The 24,320-nt window shown below is 44.4% G+C and overlaps 1 protein-coding gene across 1 annotated transcript in view; it reads right to left on the reverse strand.

The window, feature by feature from the left end:
* Positions 1-23,808, reverse strand: part of MAML3 (mastermind like transcriptional coactivator 3) — a 437,043-nt gene extending 413,235 nt beyond the window's left edge. Inside the window, exon 1 of the mRNA XM_007999840.3 lies at positions 22,466-23,808. Within this exon, the coding sequence (XP_007998031.3) occupies positions 22,466-22,933 (468 nt within the window). The 5' untranslated portion in view covers positions 22,934-23,808. The remainder of the gene's footprint in view (positions 1-22,465) is intronic.
* Positions 23,809-24,320: the final 512 nt, after the last annotated feature.

The following is a 24,320-nucleotide window of genomic DNA, read 5'->3' on the forward strand; positions in this document are numbered from 1 at the left end:
TCCAAGCAGGGCGCGTGCACATACACATTCAATTAATAAACTATTTCCTGCTGGCCAAAACCCTCCAGTCATTTCAGTGAAGGTCAAGCCCTCTTTTGCTTCTGTAGTGGTGGAGGCCTCTAGGTAGCCAGAAAGAAGGATGCAGATATTCCTAGGACTTAAGGTAGTACCAATATGGCTACGCAAAGTTACTAAAAATTGGTATTTCCTAAATCTGTTTCCTTTCACTGCAACATGCCCTTAAAAGTCAAGTGAATCAAACCTTGAGTTGTGTGGTCCTAAAAGATGAAGTGACTTGCTCAAGGTCACAAAGTTCATTGTAGCAGTGCCTGAACTAAACCTGATTTCCTGGCTCCCCATATAATGTTCTTTCAGGTAGACCAACCTGCCTCTCAAATGTGGAGGTGAGAGCCAGAGACAGAAGTGACAGTGGGAGCGAGTGTTACATTTGATAATCAGAAATTCTGTCTGTGAAACAGATAACACAACCATCCAGAGGCAGTTACTGACTTGGTGTTGATTTAGCCTGAGAAACCTATAGAGCAAGCCAGGAGAGAAACAGGGAAAACCTACAAAGCAGCAGACCTCCACTGAGACCAAAGGCTGGAGTGCACAGTCGCATAGAGCACCCACAGAGCACAAGGCAGAGCCACCATCAGAGCAAGGAGCGGTCTCCTAGGTAAGGGAGTAGAGGGAAGAGCTCCGCACAAGAGGTGGGCCCACTTCTATTACAGACCCCCGTGCTACTTCTGCTGTAGAACTTAGTGCAGAGGCAAAGATATCTTGGAATTTGTACAGAACCACAAAGATGCTTTAGAAGGTAACAAGCCAGGAAGGAAAAGTAGAATGGAATTTCTACAAGCTATCTCTAAGAAAAGTGGAGAAACTTTCCCTCTCACCATTTCAAAAACTAATTCTGGGTAATAGTCAACATCCAATGTCACCTACCATTCCTTACTCTTATTATTTCATTTTTTTTCCTCCCTCTTCCATCTAGCTCTCCCCTCCACGGCCCATCTCATCCACCTCTGCCATCTCTATTTCCAAGTTCAGGGGCAGCAGTGGTATGTGATGTTGGCAGTGGTGCCCAGACATCAGCAATCAGCCTACTGCTGTCCCAGCACCAAGCTAGGGGCTGTGAAGGGTGAAGGAGAAGGCTCTTTGGGTCATCTGCCCCTGGCCTCCATTCATAATGAGACACCAGGGTGTTCCCCACCCACATACATTCAGGAATGCTGTCTCCAATCTCTATTTGAGACATCAGAGATGTCATCATTTCCATATGCTTCTCTTAATAAAGTAACATCCATTTAAAGGTACTGCAGTCATGAGTGTGTATGTGCGGCAATTGGGTAAACAGGTCTTGTTCACCACACAGAGATGCCAGGATGGAGCCTACACCCATGCAATCACTGTCCTCAGGCCCGGTCCACACACTGCAGCTTGTATGGTCCTCTTACTGGTACACATGTTCCTGCAATGGCAAGCTAAAGAATACAGAAAAGGAGGAGAGGCAGGGTTCACAAATGCTCATGCTCCCTTGCCCTTCTCTCCTGTAAGAATAGAGTGAATCCACAAGGAGCTCAGTAAAAAACTGGAAAAAGGGAAGTTCTTATTAGCGTGTTGACACTCATTGCAAAGCTTGGCCTATCTCAACAAGTCACTTTACTTTCCCATATAACTGGTCCCTCATAGACAAAGAAAGGAAAAACAAAGACGACTCTCAGATACCTGTGCTTCTCACAGCTGTGCAGTCAAGACAAGGAAAAGAACACCCTTTCTAACTTCCTCTGGCACTAACTGGAAACTCTGGACTTTAGGGAGGCTATTAGAAAAAGGTTAAATATGAGACTAGATAATGATATACCAAGGGACCCATGTCAGGGCTGTTTGAACACTACTCAGAAGCAATTGCTGTTGAGAGTTGGCGACCACTTTAAAAGAGCTCCGAAGAAGGCAATGTCTGCAAGCAAATGCCTTCGTGGTGCCCTGGGAAGAGTAGGCTGAAGACTTCTTATTTTGCACGAACATCCCTGAAAACATTTGTTCACTGTTCTATAATTCAAAGATTACTAGGTACACATATCTAGTAATTATTTCCTATATGCAGCATATTTTCTTGTATTGTTCTTGCTTTAATTTTAGTTTTACAAAGACATAGCTTTGCATATGCAACTGTACCCTCCGCCTTCCTTTCAATGAGAGCTGTAGAGGTTTATGGTCTACATCTTGAAATTTCCTATTTCATTTATTCTGAACAAATCGGTCAGTCCACTATTTAATATTAGTGTGTTGATAAGAGTTTATTTCAAAATGTGAGTGCTGACTATAAGTACTATCAAAAATACGTTGAAGATTATTTTGATACCTGTATTTATTTTAAAAGGGAGGGAGAACAGAGATGGATTTCTATCAAAAGGAGCCACTATGCGCTGTTACATGCCATATACATGGTAAATATTTACAGTGTTTGATTAGGTTTAAATAAAACCAACAAAAAGAAAAAAAGAGAGTTTACTTTAAAAGTCCTCTTTGTGTAACTTAAAAATTAGTATGTAACTCTTTCCTGAACCTAAAACTACAGTGGTCCTGCCTTACAAAATTTGTAGCATTACCCAAAGCACCTTGTGGTATCAATTACAGGGTTATGAACATCCAGCCACTAAAGCTATCTGATTGGCTTAATGTCCCCTGGTGCTTTATAATGATAACTACATAGTATATAATTACACAGTCCCCAAAAGATACTTATAATTGAATCACAGGGCATTTTTTGAATGTTTGGGACAGCAATTAGAGGACCACAAAGTGATAGTATTGCAATTCTCACCAGCTAGAACGTAAATGAAGCACCCTAAAATTCAATTATAAGAGTCCTTCAGGTATTAAATAATTATAATACAAATCACATGGAGGGGTACTTTTTTTTTTAATTGAACTGTCCCCATAACCGCCAAAGATTATATTTCCTAATAGTCTATAAAACAGTGTAGCTACATTTTCAGATTCCTATTTCTTCATCCAACTGGAAAACCTGTAACAAAGGTAGAACAGTCAAAAACCTGTTTCTTCTTTTACTTTGCCACCTACTTATTTGGTGACCTAGTCAGTGAGCTAGGTCTCATGTCACTCCACTCATCCTATAAACATGCTGCATAATCAGAATGTCTGTCTCATTCTGTAAACATAAAATGGCTATATGTACATGGATATTTACAAATTTCATTAAACGGGAACAAGGATACTTCATCTATTTGATTTTTTACCCATTCTTTACACCCCAGAATGTCTGATCAGTTTTACCCTAACCATTTTCCTCTTTCTCCAACTTTCTTATTCCACACTCATCCCTTCTGCCATCTCTCCCATCTCTCCCTCCAGGGAGGTTGCGACTGTTGTACTAAAACCTCCAGGACTGGCTATCTATGACTGGCTCTACAGTGCTCAGGGCAAGAAGAGTCAACTGCAGACCTTTTGTTGCTCATTATCTTCTTGCTTCCATTTCTTAAAGGGAGAATATGTAGATTGGTCCCCTAACTTTGGAAATACAGGGGAAGTAAAACCAGAAACACTTCCCCTAACTTTGACTTGTATAAACACATTAAGGAAAGGAAAGATTGAAAGGATGTTCCCACACTCAAGGAACTTGTACAACCAAGTCAAGAGAAGCAAGTCAGGAGGAAAACAGAACCCCAATCATTTCTCCAGATGCTCTGAATCACCTCCAGGGCACAGGCATAGATGGCCCCAAACCTTGAATGCTACAGCAAGTGTGTATCCACTTACAGCAGATCTGTAAACAGATCTATTCTCCACTTAAAAACATTTTTTCAAGACCAGTGATTAAAAATGTAAAAACCAGGCCGGGCGCGGTGGCTCAAGCCTGTAATCCCAGCACTTTGGGAGGCCGAGACGGGCGGATCACGAGGTCAGGAGATCGAGACCATCCTGGCTAACCCGGTGAAACCCCGTCTCTACTAAAAAAATACAAAAAACTAGCCGGGCGAGGTGGCGGGTGCCTGTAGTCCCGGCTACTCGGGAGGCTGAGGCAGGAGAATGGCGTGAACCCGGGAGGCGGAGCTTGCAGTGAGCAGAGATCCGGCCACTGCACTCCAGCCTGGGCGACAGAGCGAGACTCCGTCTCAAAAAAAAAAAAAAAAAAAAAAAAAAAAAAAAATGTAAAAACCAAAGCCTGAAAAAATATCAGTTCCCCTTGCAGAGCCCAGTGTTAAAATATAAACACCAATGAGTGATTAGAAAAACACCACAGAAATAAATATACATATACATACATGTGTATTTTTTTCCAGTAGATTTTGGCCTTTTAATGACATTTGTTCATGAGAAAAAGAAATTCACTCATCCCAGCACCATAACCCCACCAACCTTCATGGGTGTTCTGCAAAAAAAGGTCCCATAGAGACCAAGAATATGGTGACATTTGGTGCTCTTCGATCAGAGTGTGAATATCACCCGTTTTCTCCTTTTAGCTCTTGCAATAAAAATATTCTCAGGCACGAAGCACAATGGCACAGGCTACAGCCCCTCCTCATGGAGTGTGATTCTCTCTGAGCCTCGCCTTCTGCTGCGTTTGAAGGAACCTCTCCCAGGACTGAGTAGCCCTGCTGGATCATCCTTTGCACTTTGGAATCAAAAGAAAAGAAACCAGAATGGGTGTCCATAACTACAGAGGTGTTGAAGTCATAAAGGGCTCAGGAGGATGGTGCAACTCTGGCCACAGTGGAACACACACACAGGGCAGCCAAGGAGACCTCTCTGGAGGAAAGTGGAGTTAATTAGCCTTTTTATGCATATACACATGCCGGCTTCACACATTTAAAAAATAGACCCATGCTCAGTAAAGGGCCTATTTTAACACTGTCTTGTAAAAACCACATAGACGGATACTCTATCTCCTTTCTAGCAGCAACCCTGGCTCTAGACACTTGCTGATTTTAGCTATTTAAGCCTTAAGAATAAAGACGTCATGTGCAAAGTGCTCTGAAAAGCATTAAAAACAAAACAACTTTCACTCCTACAAGAAGTACTGGGCATCAATGAATTAATGCATCTAATAATTAACTGGCATTCTTGGAGGAAATTGTCCCTCTGTAATGTAGCCACTGGGCTGCTGTGAAAAAAAGATTCCAATTTATATTTGTTGAACAAATGATTTGATTAGTGACCAAAGTAAGGAGGAGTGAATGTTTTCCAAGCATGAGCTTTTCCACATGGCCTGGGTCAGCCACCGTACAGCAAGGCTGGCATGGGGCCAAGGGCCCTCTTGCCAATGAGACTAGAAGTCTCTGAAGAGCCACCATACACCCAATGCTGAGAGAGTTCCCCAAACAAAAGCCAGCCACGGAGTTCAACAACTGGCTTGCCACGGCACCATATGCTCCACAATATTGTCCTGCTGCAACAGTGGGGCCTGTCTTCAGTGTCCCCATGTGCTGCACAGCTGTCAGCCCAGGAGCTGTTTTATCATTATTTTCACTGTTTTATTACTTTTCTGGGAATTCAAATCAGTGTAACCACGCTTGATGCGCCGGTGAAAAATGGTATCTCCCTCCCCCTTCTCCTTCAACCTAATGAATTGCCTTTTTTCATATCAAAGAGTAATGAGCACCAAACCACATAATATTTATTCATGGAACAAAAGACCTAAGAATGGAGTGGCGGGAACAGGAGCAACTCCTGGGTGTGGACAGAAGAAAAGCTGGACATTACAACAGAGCTCCTCACATTGATCTCTGGTGACACTGGGTTCAATTTATAGGGAAATCCTTTTGGTTTTTGGCTCTCCCCACTCATTCCTGGGAGGGGCTTCCTTTAAGCAATTCCCTAGTTGATGTGTAGAGACCTCGATGCTAAGAGGTGGCAGGAGCCAAATGTAATTCATCCCATAGCCTTGATTGTGAAGTGTCTGCACATTTTGTTTTTCAGTGAAATTCCCCTAAAAAGCCTCCTGCTGCCTCTCTCATAAGCAATAAGCCCAGTATATCCCAGAATGTTCTAGATATATCCCTTTCCCCCCACTGCGTATGATCATGACCTCCATTGTGGATGAGGGCATAATTTAACCCAGGGAGAAAGGGCCACAGAAATAATAGCGATACTGGAGCCTTGTTTAATCTCAGATGACATGAATCTTACCCTCCCCACTTTGTGCCATAATCAACCTCTTACACTTCGTCAAGTTTTCTTATTAGTCCAGAAAATACAAAATAATATACAATAGTAGGAATAATTTAACCTAACCCATGGTTAATCTCCCTCTTTATAGACCCTGGCAGTGTTTAATCATTCCCTTTGCAAAGGATCCCCAAATTGGGAGAGGCTGGATGGATGACTAAGTCAAGTTGGTGCAAAATGAGTCACATTTCTTGAAGGTCACTTCCCCAAATGAATGAGCCATCAAAGTGAAAGGAAAACTCTTTTTTTTTTTTTTTTTTTTGAGACAGAGTCTCATTCTGTCGCCCAGGCTGGAGTGCAGTGTCGCAATCTCAGCTCACTGCAAGCTCTGCCTCCTGAGTTCAGGCCATCTCCCGCCTCAGCCTCCCGAGCAGCTGGGATTACAGGCACCCACCACACGCCTGGCTAAGAGACGGGGTTTCACCATGTTAGCCAGGATGGTCTCGATCTCCTGACCTCGTGATCCGCCCGACTTGGCCTCCCAAAGTGCTGGGATTACAGGCGTGAGCCACCGCGCCTGGCCAGGAAAACTGTTTCTTAAGGTAAGCTAGCTATTAAACAAACGTTCTTCAAAAAATGATAAACAATGATGCTAAGAAAGCAGTTGAAGTTAAAGGGCTATGTGAACAACCTTAGAAAATTTAGCACCAGTGGCTGGGTTGCTTTTTCTTCCTCCCATTTTATTGTTCAGTGTTTTGAATTTCTCCATTTAAAAATTCTATTTTGAAAATTTTAAAGGAGACTTTTTAAACTATAAACAAAGTTTAAATTTTTTCAAAAAGTCACAAAAGTAGTCACTTCTTCCTACAACCTATGCTACCCATATGGCTGTGGGTTTTAACATTGAAAATTGTCCTTCTAGATAATTTTTCTCAAGCCCAGTAATCAAATATTTTTCTAAGCAATCCTCCTGCTTCTTCCTTACAGTCTCATTTCTGTAAGTCTGTCAAAGCTAATTATCTCGCTCCTCAAATTCATTGCTCTTTAGTGTATCGTAAACACATACATTACAAAAAGTTGAAGAAAACAAGTGTGTATTACACTTTGAAGGAAAAGATAGACATAAATATTCAAAGTATGCACTATCTTTGTTAATAGAGTAATGAAAATGGCATTAGAAAAAGTGGATGAGACTATCAAAGCCAGCCAATCCTCCTTTCTTCTTCCATATATGGTGGTCTCCACCCCCAGAAGTCAATACCAGAAACTCCTACACCATTACTTCAGAATAAAGAGGAAAGCAAAGTTCTCCAGTTTGCAATCCTTTGACATTCCAGACCACAGATAAACACAAACCCTACCAAACCAGTAACACAAACAACCTGAGCCTCCGCGGAGGGGACAAAGGCATGATTCTCACAGGCACACACTATCATTAAACTCCTTTACTTGAAACTACTGTTACATCTTTCTGAGCCTTCCAATTCCAATCTCAACCACAAACTGAAAGTTAATAAAAAGCCCCTGAATGATTCATATAAATCCTTTAAATCTAAGAACAGGAGCAAACACTAAAAAAGCAATAGCCCATTTAAATTTCAATAGCCTGAATGCCAGACATCCCTGATTGTCACATCTTGTCACCCTCCAAGTCACCATTCCATGTTCCTAGTTCACTGTGGGCTCCAGACATACTCCACTCTAACAAATACAACTTGCCAGAAGTATTTTTGAGTGTGGTTATTTACGGTTTTCACTAACAACTTTTTCAAACATTCCTTCAATAGGTTCTAAGAATTAAGCAGCGTGAAATCCAAATCTAAAATCATTGTCTCCATGCTTCATTGAAGAAAATGAACGTGAAAAATCCAATAGCAGCTGCAAACCATTTAAGAATTCCTAGTTAAACTGCAAAATACATTTTCAACCATTTAGCCATAACAACTTCTAAACGGAGAGAGCTGCTTCTTTATATAAACCACCTCTGTTTACCAAACATCAGAGAATCTCCGGGCAGAGGGCTACTGCAGGATGGGAATAGTAAGAGGATGTTACAACCCATGGGGTGCTGATCTGCACACACCACCGTGAGGAAATACGTTCAGTGACTAAAGACAAATGCCACCTGCATGCTTGGCCAAGGAGTCCACTGCTGTCGCCACACACTGTCCCCAGTGAGAGAAGGGAAAGGATGGACTGAAATCCCACAGTGGATTAGAACTGGGGACAAAAGGAGCCAGGAACAGAAGATGGCAGCATAGGAAGGGAATGTTATGGTTTGCCCCAGTTGGGGACTCTGGCAGTATTATCACTAAGGCATCCTGAAGCCCAAATTCAAGACTAAACAATGAAAATTTCCTATCTTCTTTGACTTGGTATCCACAAAATTTGTTGAATTCTGACATATGTCAAATTTCTTTGCGTATATGTTAACAAGATATTCCTATTTATAAATTCATATGGCTATTTGACTATTCTGTCAAAATTAGCCTTTAGGCCAGGCACTGTGGCCCATGCCTGTAATTCCAACATTTTGAGAGGCCAAGGCAGGAGGATCACTTGAGGTCAGGTGTTTGAGACCAGCCTGGGCAACATAGTGAGAAACTATCTCTACAAAAAATTTTAAAAATTAGCCAGGCATGGTGGCACACACCTGTAGTCCCAGCTACTCAGGAGGCTGAAGCAGGAGAATCCCTTGAGCCCAGGAGTTGGAGGCTGCAGTGAGCTAAGATGGTGCCACTGCACTCCAGCCTGAGTGACAGAGCAAGCCCCTGTGTGTGTTTTTTTTTTTTTTTTTGAGACAGAGTCTTACTCTGTTGCCCAAGCTAGAATAGCCTTGAAACTGCCACATTTTTCTTTAAAGAAACGGTCTGAAACACTCACTTCTTGAGTTATATTAAAAACAAAAATCCAGCGGGGCACAGTGGCTCATGCCTATCATCCCAGCACTTTGGGCATCTAAGGCAGGAGGACAGTTTAAAGCAGGGGTTCGAGACCAGCCTGGGCAACAAAGTGAGACCCTATCTCTTAACAACAACAACAAAATGCATAATAAGGTTAAGATTTGATTTTAGTCATTTATTACCTATTATAAATCATCTCTGGACCTTTCAAATAAAAATAAAATGTTTTCCAAAGGAATTAGAAATTAGATGTTTATTGCAACAGCTGTAATCTCAATAGTCTTTGGAAAAGAGTTTTTATCTAATAGTTGTTATAGTCAGATAGCTATGAAATAACTAACATTCAAAACATTTAGATAACCATTTATCTATAATCAATAAAAAGAGAAGTGTTGTACTTCATGCAAAATTCACGATAGTTGTCTACCTTGCATATAGGTGAAAGTCATCCTTGAAAGAAAACATTCTAGTGCTAGAAATAAAAGAAATAGAACCATGATATATTAGAAGCAAACACACAAAAAATAAGATGGCACTCCTCAGAGGGACAGTAGAGTAGCTAAACTAAATAATTAAGGAAAAGTTACAGGTTGAAATTTTATTGCATGACCAAAGCAGCACCTTTAAGAATCTCTTTATTTGGGGCCAGGCACGGTGGCTCATGCCTGTAATCCCAGCACTTTGGGAGGCCAAGGCGGGTGGATCACGAGGTCAGGAGTTCGAGACCAGCCTGGCCAGTATGGTGAAACCCCGTCTCTACTAAAAATACAAAAAAATTAGCCGGGCATGGTGGCACGCACCTGTAGTCCCAGCTACTCAGAAGGCTGAGGCAGGAGAATTGCTTGAACCCAGGAGGCAGAGGTTGTAGTGAGCGAAGATCACGCCACTGCACTCCAGCCTGGGCGACAGGGTGAGACTCCATCTCAAAAAATAAAAAAAAATTTAAAAATTTAAAAATAGAATCTCTTAATTTATCATATTGGATGGCCTAGGTGCAAGATTAAGAGAGAAGTTTTTTATTGTAGGTACAATAACCAACTTTTGCTATTTCAGCCACTGAAACAGAAGGCACCTAGCTATCTTTGGAATGAGGAAGCCCCCTTCCCTAAAGCTTACAGTGAGCACATTAACTTAGCTAGCCAAAGGTTCAGAATAAAGAAGGAAGCAATAAGATGCTATGGGCCCAGCTAAATGGCAAAAAAAATGCCTAAACCAAATCTAGATTATAAATTGAAGCATAATACTTAGTTTATTGGAATCATTTGGTAGAGAATGACATATAACGTTTAGGCCCCGGATCACGTACATTCCCACCCTTGGTTTATCTCTCTGGGTCAAATCATTGCCACATGCACCTTGTACAAGGTTGCAGGTCCTATTGTCACTGTCACAAAGGTAGAACATGACGTGGTGGGAAAGGAGATGGGGAGAGGAGAAACACTCAAGGCCAGAGGTATGTGAGGCCAGGAGACAGCAAAGTTGGGGACCTCATCATAAAACAGCAGGGCCTGGCAAGAACCAGCACTACCATGTCCCTGAATTATGGCTCCTGTTCAGACCAATAAAGGAAAGTCAAATAGATGAGAACTGCTCTTTGGGAAAACACGGCTATTTAGAAAATGCAGTTGCTCAGACAACCTTTCCAAGAAGAAACACTGCAGTCAGGTGAAGGCAGAAAAATGTAATAACCAAGAGCACAGATTCTGGAGCCAGGTTGCTCCGGCTATTGTAAAAATATAGATGATAATTATTATTATCTCAGTGTAGGGGAGCTGCTATGCCAAAGGGAAAGCAAAACAACTAAGAACTCGGATGAAGGGCAGTCGTCAGACCACTGCAGCACCTGTTTATAATGAAAACTGATAGGACTTCTCACTGTCTAAACAAATGCTATAAGGTGCCTGTCGAAGCAAGTCATTTTGATGCATTTTCTACAGTTGGCCAGGTCAGCAGGTTGTTATTACCGTGTTACACAGATGACTGGATTAGTCAGGGTAATTTAACCTGTAGGAAGTGGCAACTCACAGACCTGAGATTTTTATGACCACTCCAATCTGCACCCATGAACACCCCAGGTACTGTATCACCCACTGAAATACATTTTGCAAATAAAGCCATATAATCACGCCTATGAAACACAAAGCTCAGGAAAGGTAAAAAAGAACCACAAACTTGTTCAAGGAAGTGAATTTCCCACTTTCACAGAATGAGCAGGACCTGGTTGAGCAGGTTCCTCTTTCAGTAAAACCTCTTTAAGGGCCAGCTGAGAAAAAGGAATGTCACTCCTATAAGATGTGTTATTTGCCAAATACACAGCCTTTAAAAACTAGTAGTGTTCTGTGCAAAGACCAACACCAGTTACTAGAGTTGATACTGCTTTAAGCCATATTGTTAAGGAGACATAATTATCATTTGCCCTAAAATGGGCTGTAATAAGATTCAGGTGCTATATTAAACCGTATTAGATTAAGAGATTTTTCCGCCAACTTTTTTCTCTTTATACATATTACATCTATAGAAAGAACCCTAAATCTGTGCTACAGAAATGCTCACATATGTATAAGGATATATGGATAAGGATGTTCATTACAGAAACATTTAATTGGCAAAAAATAAGAAACCACTAAAGTATCTATCAATAGAGAATCATTCAATAAATTATGAAACGGTCATAATATGGAATGCTATATAGCAGTTAAAAAGAATGAGTTGAGGATGTATATGTACCAACTTGGATGGCTCTCTAAAATATAGGAAAGAGAAAAAAGTGTATTTCAGACAAGTATACATAATATGATTCCATTTATGCAGGAAAAAATGAATATGTGATTATGTACAATATGTACAATATATAATATATACGTAAGCGAACAGAAGAGGGTCTGGAGAAAGATTCCAGACTGTAGTTACTTCTGAGAAAGGAAATAACATTGAGAAGAGGAATTAAGTCACTTCTTAACCTATTTACTTTTATTTAGTAATTTATTCAACAAATTAAATTTAGAGTTCCTCCTATGTATAGGTAGGTCTTTTCAAGTCATAGGAATATAATAATGAATAGACAAAGTCCCGGTCCCTCTCCAATGTTCCAGCCAAATGAACAACTTTTGCTGGGACAGTTCTACTCAGCAAAGCAGCCTATTTCGTCTTTGAACAGCTTAAATTTTCATAAGATTGGCTTTTTAAATATATCTATTAAACCACAATCTGGATCCTAATAACTGTCAACCAAAGATCTTAAATTTATCCCCTTGGGGCCATACAGAGCACATCTAATCCCTTCTTCAGGTGACAGTCCTTCAAATATTTTAAGAAAGCAATCCTATCACCCCCTAAATCAGACTAAACACCTCCAGGTCTTCCAACTGTTCTTCCTGTGACATCGTTTCAAGACTTTGCACCTTCCTGCATGCTTCTTTCTAAATGTTCTCCTCTTTGTCTAGTTTCCTCTAAAAGCTCAATGTCAAGCCATGATCATGGTGCTACAAGTGTCACCTAGTCCCAAAAACAAGGGGGGAAAGAAAGACAATCTGCCTCATTTTTAATAACTCTACCATACCTTAATCTTATTCCCCACCACACCAACTAATCCTCTCCTCTGCACAGTTTTATTTGAAATGAATTTTGTTATAGAAAGCAATGCTTGCAAGAAGATACAAAGCATCTAATGCCCTTAGGATTTTCCTAAATGTTAGTTTTTTTAAGTGTTTCCATTTACATGTCTAATAAGACAACAAATACCATTTCATAAAACTAATTTGAAATGTGAAACTATGTCCTGCTGCAGTCCCGTTGAGAACAAGGACATCTGTTCACCATTGCATCCCCAGTGGCTAAAACAGTGGCCAATGTGCAGCAGTTGTTCAGCACACGTTCAGGAGACGTTGGCTTGTGCACGAGTGAAATCAGCCTCAAATCACTCAACTTTAAGTCTGCATTTGGGCAGAAGGCAACAACTAAGTGAAATGAAAGTAATTCATTAAAATATGCCTAGCATTTGTGCAGCACCATAAGGTGTTCAGGACTTTTACATATACTAACTCGTTTGATCAATGACTCTGTGAGGTAAAAAGAATGACAACTGGCCAGGCGTGGTGGCTCACACCTGTAATCCCAGCACTTTGGAAGGCCAAGGCAGGCAGATCCTGAGGTCAGGAGTTCAAAACCAGCCTGACCAACATGGCGAAACTCCATCTCTACTAAAAATACAAATATTAGCCAGGCGTGGTAGCACATGCCTATAATCCCAGCTACTCAGGAGGCTGAGGCAGGAGAATCGCTTCAACCCGGGAGGTGGAGGTTGCAGTGAGGTGAGATCACACCACTGCATTCTAGCCTGGGTGACAGAGCAAGACTCCGTCTCAAAAGAAGACAACCATTCACCTTTCTGACAGGCAAGAAGAGATAACAATCATTAAGTAAACAGCCAGAACATCATACCACGTGGCCAGCTAGGATGGCGCTGCCATGCAACACAGCAGTCCTCTAACTTCTTCCCAGGCATCCTTCACCTCATCGCTGCACCTCTGCCTCTCTCCACTCTTCAAGTAATGAGTGTTTTTAAAAAGCTGAGAGTAATGCCACATGTGTAAACCCATCTTCTTTCATATTTTCAAATCTCCAAGAGAGCTCTTTGTTTAAAGCAGGGCTCCTCATCAGCAGCAATATTTTGGATCAGGTAACTCTCTGTTATGGGTGTAATCTCTTGTAGGATATTAGTAGAATCCCTTCCTTCTACCCACCTCTACCCCTGCCTTCTAGACACCTGCAGCGGCCCTCCAGCTATGACAACCAAAAATGTCTCCCTGCATTGCCAAATATTCCTGGGGTAGGGCCAAACCTCTACCAGTTAATAATCAATGAATTAAAGCCAGGCTCAGTGGCTCATGCCTGTAATCCCAACACTTTGGAAGGCCAAGACAGGCGGATTGCCTGAGCTCAGGAGTTCGAGACCAGCCTGGAAAACACAGCAAAAACCCATCTCTACCAAAAATACAAAAAATTTGCTGGGAGTGGTGGTGAGCACCTGTAGTCCCAGCTACTCGGGAGGCTGAGGCAGGGGAATTGCCTGAACATGGGAGGTAGATCGTGCCACTGCACTACAGCCTGGGTGACAGAGTGAGACCCTGTCTCCGAGAAAAAAGCAAAACCAAAAAGGAAATAATTTTTTATAAGGAATCCTATAGTAAATCCATTCACATGGCAGTAGTAATAATTTAAGAGAGCACGGAAATATTTCAGGAACGTGATTTGTTTTTCGGGTACAAACAATATAGCCATTAGCTCTTAAAAATATATATTCGAGTTTCAGTAAGTTCTCCAAGTTCAGAATAGGTTACTAAAAGCATGCTTTACTTCTGTAAACTCCCAAAGCACCAGCATATAGTCTGTTTATCCACACATGCTCTCAGATGTCTCTCTACCCTGATATCCATTCTAGGTGATGCCTCCAAAATGCTCATCCCTTTTTGCCTCTCCTACCTTACCACTAGTTCAAGCCCTTTACTGGGTACCCAGCCTTTTAGATTCACTCTCAATCACTGAGCTACTTTCAGCATCTAACAAATAAAGAAAGAAAAATAACCAACCAGAGTAAGAATAAAGGGCACAAGCAGAGCATGTCTTTCAGAGCTGTGCAATCCTTTTGAGTCACAGTTGCAACCCAGGTTGAATCTACACAAACAGACTTAGAGCACTTCGGCCTTTTCCTTTGAAGGGATAGAAGCCCCTGTCCAGACGTACTCTGGAGGTGGAGAAAGATGTTGGGAAAGGGAAGAAGAGATACACAGCAATGTAACCTAATAACCTCCTTTACCCATGGAAGTAAACGCTGTTAACAGTTGAGGGGTGGAGGGTCCATAAACATGAAATGATACACAACCAGATTCTACTCAACAGGATGGAGATAAGGAAAATTCTGAAAGTTCCTAGTTAAAAACTAAATATTTCACTTAAGTTTGCTATAGTTGTTAAGCCATTGCGAAAGGGGGATGAATATTAGTTATTAGCATTTTAAAAGGTTCTACTTCAGCATAGTTATTTCCAACCAATGGGAAGTCCAATATAATCAAAAGGTGCCTAAATTATTCGTGCGGAATCACTTTCTTTATGTCAGAGGAAGTACTGCAAGCCTTTTGAGATTTGTTTTGTGTTTTTGAGACGGGATCTCGCTCTGTCACCAGGCTGGAGTTCAGTGACACGATCTCAGCTCACTGCAAACTCCACCACCCTGGTTCAAGCAATTCTCCTGCCTCAGCCTCCCAAGTAGCTGGGATTATAGACATGCGCCACCACACCCGGCTAATTTTTGTACTTTATTAGTAGAGATGGGGTTTCACCCTGTTGGTCAGGCTGGCCTCAAACTCCCGATCTTGTGATCCGCCCTCTCGGTCTCCCAAAGTGCTGGGATTACAGGCGTGAGCCACTGCGCCCGGCCTTTTTTTTTTTTTTTTGAGGAGTTTCACTCTTGTTGCCCAGGCTGGAGTGCAATGGCACAATCTCGGCTCACTGCAACCTCCACCTCCCATGTTCAAGCAATTCTCCTGCCTCAGCCTCTCACCTCTCAAGTAGCTGGGATTACAGGCGTGTGCCATCACGCCAGACTAATTTTTGTATTTTAGTAGAGATGGGGTTTCACCATGTTGGTCAGGCTGGTCTTGAACTCCTGACTTCAATTGATTCACCCATCTCAGTCTCCCATAGTGCTGGGATTACAGGCATGAGCCACCATGCCCAGTCACCTTTTGAGATTTTTTTTTATTAAATTCCTCCAAGAATAGTATGCACAGTTTGCCATAGTAGTAATTTCCTGCTCCTATCCATGTGTGCATGTGACCCTCAAAGAATGCTGAATGCTATTCTTCTGTCCCAAATGGAGAAAGGAACTCAAAAACCCCTCCACTGTTTAACAGATGGAATTGCCAAGTAGACTTTTAAAAAAGTGTGCTCCTTCTCTGATCCACTGAATGGAACCCCATGATCTTTAGGTACTTATTATACAGCAGGCCATCAACTCCATTTTCTGAGTAATTTTATCTAACCCTATTTCTTTTGTTCTTTAAAATTTCTTAGATTTAAACAATAACAAAAAAATTAAACTAAAATAATCAGTTATTGGTGACAGCTGATTTTTCAGAAGCTACATTTGCAACTCACAAAACTGAATAGTGAATTTTTGGAATCTGGAAAGCAGACTGTATTTGTAATAAAAATTTAATTTGTGGGGGAACCTGTAATTTTGGAGCAGTCATCTGCAAATTAACTTATTTTGCAGATACAATGTCAAATTGGTTTGAAACAACAGGAAAGTAAAGCATATTACGTTTTCCTTAAAAATCATGGAAAGGTGATATAACACCCTGAAGCCTGAAACTGCTGTCATTAGCACCAATGACTAGATTGATTTTTAAAAATTTGGCCGGGTGTGGTGGCTCATGGCCTGTAATCCCAGCACTCTGGGAGGCTGAGGCGGGTGGATCACGAGGTCAGGAGATCGACACCATCTTGGCCAACATGGTGAAACGCCGTCTCTACTAAAATACAAAAAATTAGCAGGGCATGGTGGTACATGCCTGTAGTTCCATCTGCTCGGGGGAGGCTGAGGCAGGGGAATCAACTGAACACAGGAGGCGGAGTTTGCTGTGAGCCGAGATTGCACCACTTCACTCCAGCCTGACGACAGAGCAAGACTCCATCCCCAAAAAAAAAAAAAAAAAAAAAAAAAAAAAAAAAAAAATTGCTATCCCCTTGAATCTGGCTAGCATAATACTGAAAATCTACAGAGAATATACATTGTCAAAGTCTTGGATGCAAGAGCGTGATTTAGCATTTTAACTTCCATGAAGCACTACAGACAATGTACCAATGCTGCTGAATGAACGAATGAAATCAGAAACTCAGTCTTTATTATTTGTGCTAAGGAAGAATAAAGGCAAATCCATATTAAATCCAAAATGGTATTGTATCCGATTGTTTCATTAGTTCTGAGAGTCAGGAGCACCAAAATTAAATTTTTTCTCTTCTTATTGCTTCTTCCCACTCTTTGATAAAGGTGTTAAAGATCACTGAAAAGACCAAAAGGTTGGCAGCAGGTGGGGGAAGGAAAAACAAAGCAAGCAGCCAGAGGATCTGAAAACTCAATAATCAGCCTTTGAATAATAGAGTGAAAAATGTAAAGCTATTTGGGAGACTTAAAAGGTAGACACTATGAAAATCTTGACAGTGAGTTTTAAATATGTTCCTCTTTATAAGAGTCTGATGTCTGATTGATTGATTTCGCAGTTCTCCAAGATGGGTAATGTGGAAAAAGACAACAGAATTTCACCTTTTGAGCTCAAGAGTGTAAGACAGGACTGTTACTTAACAAACAGGGAACGGTAATCACACAAGTACTTCAAATGTATCCAAGAATTACTATGTAACATGCAAAACAGGTTCTTACACTAGATCCCTTGACTGGCACCCTCACCAGTGTAAGTGAATGAGTGAACGTGTGAGAGTGTGTGTGCGTGTGCGCGCACGCGCACACATGCATGCATGAGAGAGAGAAATACCTTATTCCTATCTCAACCAAATGGGCAGGAAAACCTCTTTACCAACAGTTGGCTATTAGTCTCACAGCAATATTCAGAAAATAACTCTATAAAACTCTATTTTAATGTTTAAATTCCTCATCTTTCTTCTTCCAGAGATGTCAGTAAACTATGTACCAGGACTGACCATTTTTCTCCTATCAGGTGGCAGAAAACCTGAAAAAGATTCTAAAGCTTGCCCTTATAATTCTAATGAGACAGGATAGAAAGTATCAAGCATACTAGCTTCCTGAAAACTTGGCTTTCCTCGGGAAGGAACCCAACTTGAAGAGCATTTTGTAGATTATGATTAATGGTTAACTAACTCTGCTTCTACTTTTCTGACCACTGGCTACCCAGTACTAAATAAAATGTACCACAACCAAAGAACATAACAGAATTAAATATGTATTGGAGCTTAAAAAATGCTTCTTGAGAATTAAAAGAAAAAAAATACATGTGAAGGACAGAAAAAATGAAATTTCAAAAAGTTTTCCACAAACTTAAGGCACACTGTGTTGGGTAATGGAAAGCTTTCCGAAAGTCTATCCTGTTACCCATGCTAGCGGCAGAACAGGATAAGCTGAAGAAAAGGTTATCATAGGGAAGATGTAGAAATAGTCTGGTAATACGAGCTTGCGAAAAAAATTGACACAGAGCCCGTAATTTACCTTCAACAGGGTAAGAAACGGGAAGCCAGATTCATGTATAAGGAGATTTAGCAGTGGACTAATATGTTGACGTTTCCTGAATCTATTCCAGGAATGGATGGAACATTTTGGACGGGCTGTAGCTGTCTCCAATACTCAGTAATAATGCATTTATTATCAAATGCATGTTATGAATTTTATGTGATAAGCTCTTCAGAACAGGAGTCACATAGATTTATGCAGTCTGTAAGCTGTATATAAATTAAGCACACTCTGAAAGTTACGATGGTGCTAATACAGTGAAGAGGTCATGAAAACAATATGGGTCTTATCTAGGTCAAGTAAGACTATCAGCATTTTGAAATTTTGAAAACTGTGCACTGTCATGCTTTTTGATGTGCCTGCTCAGCTTGAAAATGAACTTGTCAATTGAAATTCACCTTAAAATTTTAACCAGGACCTCAGTTCCAAATACAGCAAATAAACAATGTCCCCTTTTGTTACCACAAATAATTAAAAGATATATTTTCAAATGAGGCTCTCTGACAGGTGAAGTCAATAGTTTTCACCAAGTCTTTTGAGAGGAAGAAAAAAACTTCTATGTTAATAAAGTGGTGGTGGTTGGGGTGGGATCATTTGACTAATGTTCAGAACAGACCTAATACCTGAGGTAGTGCAGCTTCAAACCCAGGCCTGCACCACCTACTCTATCAACAGGGTTGGTGAGGACCCACACAGAACCCAGCCCCTTCTGCAGCAGCCTGTAGCCAAGGAAAAATTTTTACCCCTCACCCACTCTGCTTTTTTTTGCTTTTTGTTTTTCATGCCCACTCTTGTAAATGTGTAAGACAGGAAAAAAAATCAAAAGAGGCAAAGCCCTCATCAGACTGCCTTCTTAACCCAAGCAAGGCAGAAAGATAATTAATCGCTATTTAGTACTTTGGACATACTGGTCCTTAGAAGGTAAACGATACCAATAAAACAGTAAAGAATCCTATTCATCTTTATTTTTATATCACCTTATTATTATTTTGCTGTGTGTGATCATTGTTTTTCTTTAGGGCTTTCCAAATAGAGCGCCCAATCTGAGAACTATATTTAATTGTTCTGTGCCTCACTGGAGTACAACTGTATTACAGCAGTCAATTCAAGAAAATGAAGAGCAACGTTTTCTTTACAATCTCTATTTTTGAGATTTTACCTCATATACAGACTGCTAAAATACTCTCATTTCAGAGGCCAAGGTTACTTTTTAAACTAATTATTTTAAAAGGAAATATAACTTGTAGAGCATGTGGGGTTTTTTTTTTCTTTCTTTTTTTTTTTTTTTTGGTACACAGAATTTACTTGCAACTCTGCTTAAGAGTTAAGGCTTACATTACATTCATTACACTCATCACACATACCAGTGAGAGATGCACATGTAACAGCTGAAGCTAAAATACACTCCTATTCCGTACATAGCCCTGGCATTTATTAATGCATAAGTCTAATCAACAGGCTAAATCATTGTCATAAAACTGATAGAAAATTTTGTTTTCAGGCAGTCATCTTTCAAGTCTATCTGTTGCTAATCTGCTAAACTGGGATTCACTATGAAATCTACAGCTGATGTCTCTATTCAAGCAAGCATTATCTTTTTATTTTCAAAAGTAAGCTGCGGCTTGCGTTTGCTGTCTTCTTCCCAGTAAGGTCAGGAGGCTGGGTTTGCTTCCACCTGCGAGTGTATCACAACCCAGGCGCGCGCACCCGAGCCCTCCCTCCACCCATCTCCCAGGGCGGAAACCAGAGAACAGAACCCAAACACCAAAACTTTCTGGTCGCAAACGCTACTCATCTTGCCGTGTCCAGAGACCCGGCACTGGAAACGGCACTGGCTTTTGTTCCAGGGTCGCCCAGCTGGCGAGGTAAACGTCACAGCAGTCCTTGATCCCCAAAGGTTGTGAGATTCTGTGGCACGGGAATTTTGGAGCCTCCCGAAAGGAGCCCACTTCTCCGCAACCTATGCGCGTGGGGTGTACAAACACACGAAAAGAGGACGCGGGGTGGGCAGGAATGAAACCTTCAGTTCCTCTTAAATTCTCAGACTCAGGTTCACAAAATGAATCTCCTCCTCTGTGGACGGGCGCGAGGGGGGCTGGGGCTGGGAGAGAAATAGGTTGGAGAAGGGACCGGAGCTACAGTCGAGATGCAGGACCGGCCCCGCCTCCGGCTACAATCAGAAAAGCTACAGTGTGTCAGTGGTTTTCGGCTTCCTGTTTGTAAAGCGAGAAGCTCCCCCGACTCCGGGACTGTCGTTCTTCCTCAAAACCAACCGAGATGGCCCCTTCTTCGCGCTCCGGGCAGCCTCAGCGCAGGGGGAAGAAAGAGGAGGGGAGCGGGGGCATGGGGGGCGCGGCGGGGCGGGGACAGCCGCGATGGAGGGGGCAGGGCCACGGGGCGCAGCACCCCTCCCAGCCCGGCGGCCCCGGGGGCTGAGCTGGGCCGCGAGGCGGACAAAGCGCCTCCCGCTCCCTCCCCCACGGCCACGTTCCAAAAGGGAGGGAGGGGCTGGAGGAGGAAGGGGAGGGGGAGGAGGAAGAGGAGGAGGGAAGGTGCTGCCGGCGGGACTGGGCAGGATCGCGCAGACCTGGGAGGGGAGGGAGGAGGGGTTGGGCGCCCTCGGAGAACTGGGAGGAGGGAAGGATTCTTGAGGCCCAAGATAAACAAATTGTTCCTCTTCACGTGCGGGGTGGGGGGAGGTGGGGAGCGAGCGCTGCGGCGTCGCCTCCCCTCCCCCAAGCCGACTCTTTGTCACCGAGCGCCGGCCCGAGCGCCCGGCGAAAGCCCGCGGCAGCACTGGCACCACCACCGGCGCCGGGGACTCACAGACCGGGAACGTGTGCGATTTCTAAACCGCACGACGGCAGGGCCGCCCCTGCCGGGCTCTGCGCCGCCGATCGCGGGGCGGTCTGCACGGGAAACGGGCGAAGGTGCGCGGCCCCGGCACGCTCCAGGATTCCCGTCGCCCGGCCCACCTAGCACCCGGGCAGCGCGGTGGGGGAGGGGGCGCAGACACCTTTCCCAAGCTTCCGGCCTCTCCTCACCCAGAAAGGAAAGCAAAAGAACCGGAGAAGGGAGATAAGAGAAAGGATTCTAGCCTCCGGCTTGGGGGGTGGGAACTGCCCCTTCCTCCTGGAGAAGTTAAGCCATTGGCTGCTCATCCTACCTCGAACCCGCCCACCCAGCCATTTAAGCCTCTTTTACCTCCCTGCTACCTTCCACTGCTCTGGGCTTATTAGGCAGGCCCCCAAAGTTGGCGGGCAGTGGGGCGGGGGGAGCCAAGCGGAGGACTCCGTGCAAGCAAGTTTAAAAGGAAAAAAGGAAAGAATCCCAAGCGAAGTTGTATGGTGGGGCCTCTTGGCGCAAACCTTGGGTGTTGCTTTCCCCTCCCGCCCCCTCCAGGCCGCTCCCCTCTTAACCCTCCCAGCCGCTCCACCTGCCGGGCTGGCCCGGAGTCTCCAGCAACCAGCGGAGCGCACGCGCGCCCCGCATCCGCGCGCGCTCCCGCGAGCACCCCCGCGCGCAACCACCCTCGCTTGTTTCTCACCCACTTCAAAGTTCATTCACAAAACTCTCAGACTTTCTCAGCCCAAAGTGGGTGAGCTGGGGAGAGGAGGCGAGAGGCTCTCCTTCCCCGCTTCCCCCTAGGGGTTGAGGGCCTGGTGCCCGCCCAGAATCTGCGACAGCATCAATATCTCCACGCACCCAGCGGATGTGCAGAGGGGTGGGCGTAGGGGGACGGGTCTGGGGAGGAGAGGCGGTGCGGCTAGAGGTGGGGTGGGAAGCGGCGAAGAGGAGGAGCAAGGTTTCAACTCAGGGGTTCACTCTTTCAAATCGGTATCTAAGAAAGGGAAGGGGGGAAACTTTTCCAGCACCTCACTTCGACGCTCCTCTAGGTTCCCTCCGCCCCTCGCAGTCGTGACTGGCTTCTCCCCTCTCGCCCCCTCCTCCCCAAATCTGACAACCTTGACAGATTAACAGGTAGCGGCGACGGCAGCTTTTTCCCTAAGAAAAGTTGACGTTAACCCTTCGGCTTCAGCCCACCTCACCCACCGTGCAAATCAGACCCTTGTACCCCTATGTAAGAAGCTCCACGCGCCCCCCACTACCACCACCACCACAGCCCCCAACGCGCGCCGCAAGCCCGCTGCCCGTGCGCCCTCACCATGATCAGCGTGTGGTTCCTCTGCTCCGCCGAGGCAGCCTCCGCATCTTGCTGGGGTTTGCTCGGGTGCTGCTGTTTGCCGGTGCCGGCGCTCGATTTCTTGGCCCTCTGCTCCAGGGTCCGCTGGTAGAGGCTCACGGTGTCCCGGCGCTCCAGCTCCAGCTGCTCCACCTGAGCCTGCTGGTACCTGTTCTCGCAGTTGACGTGGTGCCGCCGACAGCCCTCGATGCGCTGGCGGAGCCGCTCCACCACGGTGCTGTGCTTGGGAACGGCCGCCGAGCCACCGCCGGGGCCCCCGGAGCCGCCGCAGCCGCCGGCAGCCGGGTGATTGCTACTCGGAGCAGCGGGAGTACTATTGGGAGTATTATTCACACCGATCCCGGCCCCGCCGAGGCTGCTGTTCAGGCTACTGTTGATGCAAATACTACTGCCATTCGCGGCAGCAGCGGGGGCTGCGAAATCCCCCATCCTGCTCCCCGGGCACACTATTTTGGAAGAACTTTTTTTATCCACCCCCCTATCAGCCTCCTCCTTGGGTCCAAGGATTAAAATAGTTTAAGTGGAACGCGGGGGAGACGCAAGCACATGGATGGAAACGGCGATCCCGACGGGGCGAAAAAAAAAGGGGGGGGAGATTTTGGGGTGGTTTTTTGTTTCCTTTTTTTAAACTGTAAAAGCTCGAGGGGAAGAAAAGGGGGGAACGTTATCGGAATACCATCAGACACCTATCAACAAAAAGAATCACAACAAACTGAGCCAGCAGCAAATCGGGTTGCAACTCAAGGGGAGATCCGCTCCTCGCCTGCCTTCTTTTTATAATCCATTATTTTCTAATAAATTCCAGGAGATTTCCGGTGGTTGGCAAGCATTTTCTCCCTACGTACCGAAAAACACACCCCATGTACACACACAAGCATATGCCTCCAGTGCGGACACGCGCGACACACACTCACTCCACACCGCATCGGAAAACGGCAAGCTTGCTTATTGCATTTTCCTTCCACAAAAAAGTTTTGGTGTTTATGCCGCCCCGTGTTCTCAAAGTACTTTGGCTGTTCAGTTGCATTTCACAGGAACCTAGATATCGAATCCTCGGGCTGGGGGAAGTAAACACATGGACAGTCCGAGGCGACTGCAAAAGTAGATCGGTGAAGTCCTTTGCAAAACGCCGCGCGGAGAGCAGCACCTAACGCTCGGCTGGGCTGCCGCTGCCGCCGCTGCTCCTGCCACCATCACAATGATCAACTGCTCGCCGCCGCCGCCGCCGCCGCCGCCGCCGCCGCCTCCTCCTCCTCCTCCTCTCGCTCCTCCACCTCCTCCTCCTCCTCCATGCCAGCGGAGTGATATCAGGACGCGCGAGCTCAGTAAACACGGCAGCGGCGGCGGCTGGAGGCCGTGAGACAAGCCCGCGGACACGGCGCAAAACCCGGCCCGGACTCTCACCCGGCAGGAGCGGGCGCGGCACGCACCAGCACCCGGCTCCCGCCTCCGTCGCCTCGGCGCCCCGCGCCCCTCCCACGCCCCCAACCACACTACCGCCCTGCCGAGAAGCCCAGAGTCGCCAGCAACGGGGAGAAGAAAGATTCTGGGGGATCTCAGAAATAAATCAACTTTTGACCTGTGTGTGTGCGTGAGAGCGTGTGTGAGTGTGTGTATCTGTGTACGAGCGCGCGCGTGCGCGGGGACGCGCCTGGTTGGGTTTCCTTATTCCAAGGGAGGTTATCAAGCGATCCCAAGTTGTTGTTATACATTTATGCATTATATTGCAGAAATGTGCATGACCAGGCAGAAACATTGAAGCTTTACAGCAGTTGTCTGTCATCCCTATCCATGTGGAAAGAAAAAGGCAAATGAG

This window comes from Chlorocebus sabaeus, chromosome 7, assembly GCF_047675955.1.
Source record: "Chlorocebus sabaeus isolate Y175 chromosome 7, mChlSab1.0.hap1, whole genome shotgun sequence".
Classification (NCBI taxonomy): domain Eukaryota; kingdom Metazoa; phylum Chordata; class Mammalia; order Primates; family Cercopithecidae; genus Chlorocebus; species Chlorocebus sabaeus.